Raw genomic sequence first — 12,284 nt, 5'->3', positions numbered from 1 at the left:
TCTGTGGCAGCACTGCACTGCCCAGGAGTGGTGTCCAGAAGTGGGGTGTGTGGTGATGTCACTTCCTGCTGCATGATGACATCCCCTCCTCCTCTCCCCAGGGTCCAGTATTATACTGGACCCCATATAGCATCCTTAGTTGGGAAAGGAGAAAATTGTTCAGATTTGCATGACGGAGACTTGGCTGGAAGAAAACAATGTGGTGTGTCTGTCACAGTTAACTGTCAGGTGGCCCTTCATGACCCCCACATCAGAGGCCAGAGGGGCAGAGGTGGCGATCGTCCTCCATGAGATTTTTCCCTTTCACAGATTCCTCTGTGCAAACTATTGCTGGCATTGATGGTATGCTCCTTAAAATGTATTCTGGGTAGACTGTGCATTCTACTTATTTACTGCCTATTTAGTTCCTCTATGGGCACCCTGTCTGAGCTGGCAGAGAGAGTCTCACACTTGGTGTTGGAGTTACCTATAATGATTGCTCTAGGGGGCTTCAACATTCATGATGAGTGTTCCTGCCAAGGTGGGGGGTCAGGATTGTGTAGCCTCTTTGGCTGTCATGGGCCTCATTTAAGTTGTGACAGGCCCAGACTGAACACATGACAGAAGTCACAACTTGGATTTCATGTTTACCGTAGAGCCTTTGAGAAAAAGTCTGATTTGAGGGCTGGAGGTTCATGGTCTTACCACTGCTAGTCTGTATCATGGTCTTACCACTGCCTACTCAAGGCAAGGGTGAATGTGGCACGGATGTTCCACTAGGGGGAGTGGTTAAGATGGTCCACCCATGGAAGTTCATAGATCCTAATGAAATCCAGAATGCTCTAGGTTTTTTTAGGAATCTAAACAAATTCTCTGTTGAGGCTGTGGTGGAAGCTTGGAATGCGAAGCTATCAAGAAGGTTGTCCCTCATCAGCCTCTCCAGTCCTCAGAGCAGAACCAGGTTAATTGGTTTATCACAGAACTGGATGACTTGAAGAGAGCCGGAAGATGTCTAGAACAACATTGGCAGAAAACTTGAATAGAACAGAGAGTGCTTTCGAACTCATTGGCAGAACAATGGGGCAGCAATGACGTGGCAAAGAAATCTTACTTCTTTGCTACCATTGCATCAGCGGGTTCATGACTAGAGATGTGCATGAACCGAAAATACAAACCAAAGTTCATTACGAACTGGGCCGGTTCCTCACTCCAGAAAGCCTGGTGCCGATCAATCAGTTTCCTAGGCAACAGGGGATGGACTTCCTGCAGACCGTCTGCTGGCCAAGAAGTGACTTTCTGCTGACCTGGATGTGACGTTTTCACGAACCAAATGAACCGGTGCGCGAACCGGGGCAGGTTCATGAAAGTTCATGGTTCGAGAAATGTGACGAACCATGAACTGCACGGTTAATTTTTTCCCCAGTTCATATCCATCTCTATTCACGACCAGCCTGACTGTTCAAGATATTTCAACACTTTGCTGACTCCTAAATCTGAGCCTTTCATTTCTCAGAAACAGGCAATCAGTTATGATGCCTTTGCAGGGTTTTCTTTTCTTTTTTTTTTCTTTTTGCTAATAAACCCTCAGATTTGTTCAGATTTGGATGCTGGTTGTAATGCAGCCGACAGAAGAAGTGCATAATCTATTGACAGGTCTATAGTCAAGTCTGTTTGACCCAGTTGCCGTGATGAACATTGATAGGATATCTATGAAAGCCACCACTTGTGCTCTGGATCCTTCTCCATCTGATTACTGAAATCATGTACGGACCACATTAATGAGTCCCTGATGTCCATCATAAATCAATTAATGTCTCAGGGCCTCTTCCCAAAGCCTCTACTTAAAAAATTCTGCTGCAGAAAAATTATGTGACCAGTTATGTCCCTGTCCTTAATCTACCCTTCCAGAACCAACTTCAGAGCTTCCTGGATTACTCATCTGCTTTGGACCTTTTTCAAAGGTGCTGTGGGACAGAGTCAGTGCCGGTGGCTTAGTTGATGATTTTTCTGTAGTCTTGAGACTGTGGACTGTGCCACCTTGCTGGGGCATTCGGAGGTAGAATGCATGTGCTTTGGATTTGTTTAAATCATATTTTACAGACCAGACTCAGAGGGTTGCTATTGGAAACCAGTTGTCATCCATGTGGAATTTGTCCTGGAACTTGTTCCACATGCTATTCAATCTCTATGTAAAGCCCTTAGAAGAAATCTTTTTTCAGTTTTGGAATTGGATGCCCTCAATATGCTGATGACACCCAGCAGTATATTTGTTTATTTAAATTGCATGGTGATGCATAGAGGTCCTGAGCCGCTGCCTAACTGCTGTGGTTAAATGGCTAAGAGTAAATAAGTTGAAACTGAATCTTCTTGACAAGATAGAGTAACACTACTTGAGAAGGCAGAGGTCTTGAAGGACATTGTGCTTCCAACCTTTGATGAGATTCAGTTGACCTTGGCTGGCTCAGTTAAGCTCCTAGGGGTTGTACAGGACCCAGCATTATTGCTGAAGAAGCAAATTACCACAGCTGCAAAAAAAAAAAGCCCCCCATTCTCATTTAGCTCAGATGATGGCTCCCTGGCCTCAACTCAGAGTTGACCTGGCCCTGTGGACCCATGTCACAGTGATCTTGAAACTAGGCTATTGTAATTCACTCTCTATGGGCCTGCCCATGAAGTGAACTTGGAAACTCCAGTGGGTGCAGAATTTCACAGCTAGAGTTGCCAACCTTCAGGTGGGTCCTGGATTTCTCCTAGCATTGCAACTAATCTTCAGACTACAGAGATCAGTTCCCCTGGAAAAAATGGCTGCTTTGACATCATACCCTACTGAAGTCCCTCTCTAGGCTCCAACTCAAAAATCTCCAGGAATTTTCCAACCTAGAGTTGGCAACCCTAGCCGTAGTTCAGTTACTATCAGGAGCTAAGCAAAGTATGCATATTACACCCATTCTGCAGTCACACCTATTAATTACCAGGTTGAATTCAAGGTATTGGCTATCACATACAAAGCTCTTCATGGCCTTACAGTGCAATCCTATGGAGAGTTACTCCAGTCTAAGCCCATTAAAGTCAATGAGCTTAGACTGGAGTAACTCTCCATAGGATTGCACTGTTTGTCCCTCATATGCACTGGGCTACCTCACCTGTTATACTCCACTAGAGCAGCTTTGCTTACATGAGGAAAGCTTTCTGAAGGGCCACCTGCAAATGGGTAAGATTGATAGCTGCCATACATGTACTTTCTATGTTATGGCCCTCACCTCGTGGAATGGCGTGCCTGAGGAGGTCAAGAAGGGCTCCCACACTTCTTGTCATTCCATAAACTACATAAAACAGAATTGTTCATGAAGGTATTTTAATACAGACTTATGTTCTGGCCTGGATAGCCCAGGTGAGCCTGATCTCGTCAGATCTCAGAAGTTAAGCAGGGTCAGCCTTGGTTAGTAATTGGATGGGAAACCTCCAACAAAGACCAGGGTTGAAGAAGCAAGCAATGGCAAACCACCTCTGTTATTCTCTTGCCATGAAAATCCCGCTAGGGGTTGCCATAAGTCAGCTATGACTTGAGGGCATTCTCCACCATGAATAGGATAATATTATAACAGAATGGTTCAGGAGGACACTTTTATAAAGAGAACAGGGCTGTATACTATGTCACTGTGCATGCTATATATTATCAATTTATTGTTTGTATTATCCAGTAATCCCTACATTTTCTGCTTTTGTAATTCCATTTTCTGCATTGCTTGACATATCATGACTGCTACTTTTTTTTGGCACTGTTTCTTATTTTTCTAATCCTGGTTCTATTGCATTGCTTATTATATCTCTCATGCTATTTGATTACATTGTTTTTTGCACCATAACCTGCCTTGAGTCTCAGTGAATAAAATGGACTATAAATAAATCAAACAAGTAACAAAAACAGACACCAACTCCAAATAAGCTTCTGGAAATTGGCTGTATGTCCACTTTGGCAATTCAGCATAGGATTTAATTTCTCCAGTAAGAGGAGTTCAGGCTCAAGGGTACCCACACAGAACTAAAGGCCTCCTCCAAGATGCATGATGCTAAGTTCAGGGGACAGAAGCATCCTTTCACATTTTTGGGTGCATGGCTCTGTATTCTATCTTTTCTTTAAAACTTTTCTTTAAAAATTTCAGATCAGTCAGAAATGCTCAGCTTCAAGAGTAGTATTGCCAAATCCAGACTGGGAAATTCCTGGGGATTTGGAGGTAGAGCCTGGGGGTGGGGTTTAGGGAAGGTAGGGACCTCATCAGGGTATAATGGCATAGAATCCACTACTCCAAATCAGCCATTTTATCCAGGGGAACTGATCTCTGTAGTCTGAGAGATCTCAAAGCCCCACCTGGAGGGTGGCAAACCAATTTAATACCCTTCTCACTGGACACCTGAATAGCCTCTATGCATGGCTAAGCTTTCTCCATGGTTGCCCCAGAGCCTTCAAATGCCCTTATGAATCCTTCTGTTTAGAAAGGAATGAAAACCTTTCCATTATCCTTTTTAGACTGAGATCTCAGATGTCCCTCCCTTTTATCTTGTTGCAATTTTAAATCTGATGTTAAAAGGATAATACTCTTTTTATTGATTTTTCAGGGTTTGTGGCACTTGGAAATTGGGGAGGGGTTGCTTCAAAATATGTCAAATAAATAGAAATAAATTTCACACATTCCACAGAGGAATGGAATATAACCAGCTTCAGGGCCAATGACCTCAGGAGAAAGGGATTTCTAAAGATGGGAACCACCATGGAGAATGAATGCTTCTTTCATGGCTAATAGTTTACTTAGAGGGCATTTGCAGTGATCCTAGAGATTATGGATACAATATCCATATGGATTTTCTAAGAATTTAGTCTCTTGCTTAGAAACCTATGGGTCTTTCCTGAAGGGGGAGAGGGGAGACAGGATCTATGTACCTTTTACTTTCTATAGTCCCATTTGCATGGCCACTCAGTCTTTTTTTAGGGGAAGACATGGCCTTTGAATATAACCTCCAAGAATTTCACAAAACCCACAATTCTTGTGAAGAAAATTTTTGGAGAGGAAATGTTATGCATATGGGTTAACGGGAGGTATACTGCAGATTTTTAGATACTAGCACTGAATGTATTGAAGATCCAGTCTTCTACTGATTGGGTGTGGGGGCTTTACATTTCCATACTTTTGTGGTTTCCCAAAATTTGGGAAGCAACCCCGCCCCCCCAAAGGCAGGGGAAAGGATCCTAGAGCTTTAGGTTTCTAGAGGTTGTGAATCTTCCAGATTCTTGTTAGTTCCGTTCCTGTATATACAGTTTAGTAGAGCATACTCCCGTATGTACAGGAATGGAACTAAAAAGAACCTGGAAGATTCCCCCTGACAAAGTTGCACACGAAACACATAGGGGTTGTACAATTATTAAAGATATTTTTCCTTCTGCACCAATTGTCTCTTCATTTTTGTTTTGCCTTGGTGTGCCCCCCCTTCTTCATATCATTCACAACTACCATGGCAACCTGCTGCCTTCCCCTTTTATTTCTTTTCTTCAGATATGTACTATAGCAGTTTTATTGATTCCCCATTACAATATTATTTATTCTCCATTACAATTTTTAATAAGCAACAATAGGTCACTACAGCAATCACTTTTTTTTAAAGAACAGACCTCAAAAAGCCATCCAACTGCACAGCAGGAAAGGCACACTAGGAAAATGGCACTCATGAAGGACCAACGGTGGGCAAATGGGTGCTTGGCAGGGCCACCCAGAAAGCATGATTATGCACTTGGACTACATTCTTTCCAAAAAGATTGGAGTAAGGCAGGCTCAGAGAACAGTGTACCAAGGGTGGATGATTAGACGATTTGTGTGGATGCTGCAATGCATGCCCCAGTTTGGAAACCAAGACAGAGAAAAACTTTTATGTGGAAACAGTCTCATCACAGTAAAGAGTCCAGTAGCACCTTTAAGACTAACCAACTTTACTGTAGCATAAGCTTTCAAGAACCACAGTTCTCTTCGTCAGATGCATCTAGTCTCATCACAGAGGCTGCACCAACACATTACTGGCTGCTGTGTTTCACAACTGGATTTTCCTGTGCAGACAAGCCAACTGACCAAGGTAAAGGACTGCTATAGCACAATGAGAGGACAATATCCAACACTGTGTGGATGCAGCCCCAGAAGCCTCTGCATGGCAGGCAGATGGGAGGAGCCCTAGAGAAGACACAAAGCCCAGGGAGCCGTCTACAAGACAAGGCATGTGCACAGGAGAACAAGCCAAGGGGATAAAAGGCACAATGAGCCACGTGCTGCAAAGAAATCCCGGACCAAACCAAGTGCCAGTTTATGCGCCCCAAAGGGACATTTTCTCTGGCGTTGCCAAATATGGTGACGCTCAGCTCCAAACTGTACTCCCTCCCCCAATAGGAGGCAAATCAGGCAATAGGTGCCAAATCATGCTTCCTTTCCTAGTCATAGTCTTTTTTTTTAAAGGATAATATTTGTTTTGTCATGGCATAATAAGCTCCAGTCATTTCCCTGCAGCAGCATCCAGAAATCATAGAAGGCGGAGGCACAAGAGTCCCCGTAGTTCAGACACGTCTGCCTCCTGATCCAAGGAACAGTACAAGCAGCAGAAAGGTGTGTGCAAGCTACCACGTGGGATTCTCTGTGAGGCACGCTGTTAGGGGACACAGAGGGAAGAATGAACAGCTGCTGGGATTTAATTTCTATTGTGATACAAAGGTGGAAGGGACTGCAAGCACTGAGATCTTTGCAGGGCTCCTCCTTTGCCCCTTTAACCCAGTATGGGGATACTGGGATTCCTTACACACCAGCGTGTTGGAACATTTTAGAGCAATGGAAGGTTTGGGTTCAGATCCCTGCTCTCCCGTGCCACCTGGGGGACTTCTCTCTCCCTGTGTAATCTATCTCACTGAACTTCTAAAATAATGTATTAAAATGTTTTGCCTTGCCTTTCCTCTTGGCTCAAGGATTGTTGTAAGGATAAACTAGGGGAAGGGACACCGCCCTAGAAACAAAGGCAGAGTGGGAGGGGAAGGATTTATTAATTAATAATAGTGCAGGATTCCAACACATCCTAATGAACATCAATGGCTGTTTGGAAGGGCCTGCCAATTAGAACTGGGAAGGAAGGGGAATTACACATACCAGTTCATCATTCAAGATCTCTTGTAAAGGTTGGGGCCTCCCAGTTGCATTTGTATGTTTTTCAATACCGTAATTCATTCATACAGATTCTGTACCTGATTTGACCACTTAAAGAGAATTCCTAAAGATCACTGTACAAGCCAACCAGTCACCAGCATTTATTTTTATGACCATATTGGACTCAACCTATCCTAATGCTAGTTTTTTTTAGAACAACCTACAACTTTGCACCCATTAATGGATATCATTCCAGAACTCTTTTGGTAACATGGCCCATCAGCGCCACAACCTGTCCCATTGGCAGGCTGCCCTCACCCATGGCCTGCTGCCACAACACGTGCAGCACGTTCGCAAAAGGGCAAGCATCTAGGGACACACCCACTGAGAGGTCAGGTAGCCTAAAACCAGGGAACTGTGCTGCTTGGAAGAAGATCAGTGTCCTCCTGACCGGGGATTTATTAAAGATATGAACAGCTGATGGAGTTGCAAAAAATATGGGCAGTGTGAATCCCATGAGAAGAAAAGCTAGATAGGGAATGCATTCTACTCATCGTAGTAATTTACTCACAGACAAAACTTTCATGGGCTAAATTTGACTCTGCTCTTACAATCTGCCTCTCTATTACAGTAGAAGTAGCTTTTGAGAACAGGTCATTCCCTTCTACCTTTGGTAATACTTCTGTAATTATTCCTTAGTACTCAGTAGCATTAACTCCAATGAATGAACCCTAGCCATGACTTAGAAGCAGATTCCTGTTTACTCTAGATGGGTTTGGAAACTAGCAGTGGCCCATAGATTACAGGCAGACTGACATTTTGCCAAATATATTATGAAAAATAGTAATAACCAGAGGCAGGCTTCCTTGTAGCTTACTAATACTCACTACCTTTTTGCAATAGGATCAGCCCGGGGTAACTCTGCACAGGGTTGCACTATTAGGTCAGAAGCCAAGGGACAGAGCACACGGGTTTGGGTCTGAGGTCCCCACCCTGCATTGGACATGAGTTGCAGTTTATCCTCAAATCCTGTTCAAGCAGAGCTTCAGATCCAGACTGCATGCACCAGGAGAAGGGGCTTCAGCCTACCTCTCTAGGTCATTTCCCCCTATCTGAAAGAGTCTTGGGTGGAGGGGTGCTGTTTTGGGAGACCCATGTGCTTCCCAGGATAACATGGGTTTTGCCAACAGGCTAAACAGCACATCCCTGAGATAGCAACAGGCTAGGAGAATAGCAGCGGTGTGTAAAGGGGGGGGGGGTTGAAGCCCCAACAGGCAATGCACACACAGGAACTGAGGAGAACCCACAGCTCACTTGAGAGTTACGCCCGACATAGGGCAGAGCCCCCAAACCCACTTTGCATACTTTATAATATATGAATGAAGCAGCACATATAGACGTAACAAGGTTGGACTAGGTGTACATGAAACCAACGCAATGAATAGTTCTCATCCACACAAGTATCTTTTCTGGGTGATGGAAATAGTTTTATATATCTCTATGCTAAATCCAACAAATAAGAAATGAATGGAAAGCAAAGCTTTTCATGCTTGAAAATTAGTAACTTCTACATTTGCATGCAAAAACCTCAAAAAGATCCCCATCACTACCGAGAAACTCAATTAAACTAACTTTCCCCATCCTAATAAAGGAATGAAGGAGCACAGCTTTTAATTAAAAGCAGACTGGAGAAAGAAAGAAAGAAAGAAAGAAAGAAAGAAAGAAAGAAAGAAAGAAAGAAAGAAAGAAAGAAAGAAAGAAAGAAAGAAAGAAAGAAAGAAAGAAAGAAAGAAAGACCTGTTGTTCCCAGCTGCTTTAGCAATGCTTTAAAACAGATGGTATCAAGGCACTCCGATAGCCTTAAAATCTCAGATTCTTATTAGAGTCCCGTGTTACTCAAAAGTCTGCCCCTTCTTATAATACTGAGAAATTCCTAGGGCACAGGAAAGGCACCTTCACTGTTTTACAACTCCGGAGTAAACTTTCCGTTCAGAGAGAGCCTTTGACAATAACCCTTCCCCCTCCCGCCAAGACAAGAACATCAGACAGTTATGCGGTTATCTGTATGTATAGCTCACTTACAGATATTTTTGCGGATTCGTTTGTTTGTGCAGAGCAACCGAAAATCCAAAGAAGCTATTCGGGGTCTTGCCTTTCTTGAGAACCACAAATTTAGTGTCCAGGTTGAAAGCAGCACATCTCGGGGGGCAGAGGGAAACCCAGAGGGTGCACCCCAAGAGCAGCGCCTTCTGTTTCCAAAGCCGGCTTTTCTGCACGGTGGTTTTGCAAAGCTGAAATTGACTAGGAGCCATGACGTGCCTGGTCAATTTCTTACAGACCGGCTCCTTTTTTCTTTTTCTTTTTTTTAACCCCGGCGGTCTGGCTTGCGCTTCTAATGCTAAGCGTGGAATGGCTGATCAGTCGCTTGCTTGTTTGCTGGGAGGTCGCTGTTGATTTCAGTCCCTGGAGTTTTTCCCCTTCGCCTTCCTCCCGTGTTTTTTCCTTGCTGAAAACTCCCGGCACCTTCTTAGTTACAAGGAATGCCCCCCAGTTTCATTTCCAACAGAGATTCGGATGGAACAGTTCTGTGCCTGGTAATACAAGGGGGTGGGCGGAGCGGATTGACGCGCGTCTGGTCACCTCCTCCCCACCTTGCACAGAATCTGAGCGGCCGCTTCTGGCTACACTTTTCTTCCGGGGGAAAAAGAAAGAGTCGCAGCCAGCAGGATCGACAGGCAGTTGGCTTCTTAAAGGGACCCGGACAGGTTGGACACCTGCCCGGCACAGAAACAAGAACGTTGGGGATGAAGGCAGGAGGGGATTTCTCTGAAAATCAAGGTAAGGGAGGGGCTCTCCTATGCCTGGAAGCCTCAGGCACAGGTTTTGCCCTGGAATCAGGTGTGATGAGTACCTTAATGAGTGCCAGAGAACTGGTACTCTGCACATGCTCATCTTTTGACATGACACCCCAGGAGAAACTGGGTTCTAGGATATATGTGGATTCTGTTATTATCCTGGTAAACTGCAATGTTACAACAATCCAATGTTCCTCCAAAACAAACAAATAAAAAAAGACAAGTTTGCTTGACCCCAAACCATCACTGGATCAAAATTTATCAGATGTGTCTTCCACTTCCGATGGGTGTGGAAGCAGCAGCCATGCTAAAGATATGTTGATGTTGTCCACACCTAGAGAGATCTGAAAGAGCCATGCCTTCAAGGCCCCTGTGGGAATTATTTACTGACAAAAGCAAAGGACCAGGAAGATGGATACTAGGACTCCCTTCTGCTAATTTTTCGGATGGAGAGAAGTTTTTCCTTGCTGAAGGAAATCTTTCTCTGTAGATTTGATGGCAGGGAATCATAGGATCCAACCAGAGGGGAATACGGGGTTCTGAGATGGAATCCTGGTGTGTCCAACTCAAAAAAACATATAATTTTAAGGGGGTGGGAGGCCCCTTCCTCCCAATTAGAGAGTTAGACATGCACAGTTCAGAAGAGCTTTCGATTTTTGAAATGAAGGCTGCTTCTGCACAGATCTTTAGCTGCAGGTTCTTCCCCAAATGGCAACAGATGTTTTAAAGCTTCCACCTGCTACATTCATGGATATTTTATCTTCACATCAACAATCCTGAGAGGTAGATTGGCTGAGAGAGAATGAATTGTCCAGGTTCACCCAGCAAGCTTCAACAGCAAAGTGAAAATTCAAACCTGGCTCTCCTAAATCCTAGTCTGTCACACTAACCTGTACACTATGCTGAATAGTTGTAAATATGTAAAATTTGATAAATTTCCCCAGTTTTGCTCCTAATATTTTGAATGTGCTTAAAAATTTGAATGCTGACATCTCTGGGTTGCTTTGGCAAGCATATAGCATGAGATCACAGAAGCTTTTAAATACTGCATATTAATACAAGTGAATTATTACATATATTCAAATTGTAAGTAATATTCCATGCCAACCATCAAATGCTGTCAAATACTACATATCGTTGTGTGTCAGCTGTAGAATGCTGTCAAACATTACCCCTCAAATACACCATAGGCTTGTCAAATACAAACATCAAATCTTCACTAACTATGCAGCAAACATATGTGCATCCCGGAAACATCTGGAGAATATTCAGCATTAAAGTTCAGAGGGCTAACTTCTGGGAACCAAATTTCTTGCAGCTCTGGGGTCTGCAACAAGACAGAGACATCAAATCTGAGTGGCAAAAATTTGGCTCGCAGCCCTCAAAAAAATGCATACTCAAACATTTTTCTGCTTTTAACCACAAAATGTTCCCAAGAAGTTCGTTTGTGTAATGTTGCAAGCTCTTCTGATGAAGAAAGGAATGCTTTAATTGCTGCTGATCTTCTTTCTTCCTGATAATTTTATGAACTACAGCAGAGAGGAATTGGGGTGGGGATCCTGACAAATGAAAGGTTAAGCTCCGAGGGCTAGTGTTTCATAGACTCCATCTTAATGCTTAATTTCCAAAAGGAAAGATTCTGAGGTTCAGGTCAGCTGGGGCTGTCCAAAATCAGCACTAGAAGCTCTCCATTGTTAAGCATATAGAAACCGGCAGCAGGAGAGGAGCTCTGCACATGCTCAGTAGCACTGTTTCTTTATGACATTAGCTCTGCTCCCATATGAAATTCTCCAATCACTAAGTTTCTCTTCAGAGGCCCTTCTGTAGATGCTCCCAGCTCTATAAGAGCCAGTGTGGTGTAGTGGTTAGAGTGCTGGATGAAGATCTGGGAGATCCAGGTTCGAATCCCCACTTTGCCATAGAAGCTTGCTGGGTGACCTTAGCCAGCCACACACCCTCAGCTTAATCCACCCCACAGGGTTGTTGTGATGGTAAAATGGAAGGCAGGAGGAGAATGGAAGATGCTTTGAGGGGAAAGGTGGGGTACAAATGAAGTAAATAAATAAATAAACTATGTCTATGAGAGAAAGAGTTCTTTCTATGGCAGCACCCCAGTTATATAATTCCTGCTCCAGAGCTACTTTTCTAACACATTCTTTATTGGGTTTTGTGTACCAGGTTAAAAAGGTTTTATTTCCCCCAACCAAATTATCACTTCACTTGTTGCCTGCCATTGCATTACTTTTATTGGCTGTCTCTGTTTGATTTTCCCTTTATTGTT

At 43.7% G+C, this 12,284-nt stretch overlaps 1 protein-coding gene across 1 annotated transcript in view; it reads right to left on the bottom strand.

The window, feature by feature from the left end:
* Window positions 1-9,723, bottom strand: part of ITGA3 (integrin subunit alpha 3) — an 86,907-nt gene extending 77,184 nt beyond the window's left edge. The window contains exon 1 of the mRNA XM_054993122.1: window positions 9,231-9,723. Coding sequence (XP_054849097.1) covers window positions 9,231-9,460 — 230 coding nt within the window. The 5' untranslated portion in view covers window positions 9,461-9,723. The remainder of the gene's footprint in view (window positions 1-9,230) is intronic.
* Window positions 9,724-12,284: the final 2,561 nt, after the last annotated feature.

The sequence above is a fragment of the Eublepharis macularius genome, chromosome 12, assembly GCF_028583425.1.
Source record: "Eublepharis macularius isolate TG4126 chromosome 12, MPM_Emac_v1.0, whole genome shotgun sequence".
NCBI classification, from domain to species: domain Eukaryota; kingdom Metazoa; phylum Chordata; class Lepidosauria; order Squamata; family Eublepharidae; genus Eublepharis; species Eublepharis macularius.
Note: the sequence above shows the minus strand (reverse complement) of the source record. Positions and strands in the feature narration are given on the sequence as shown.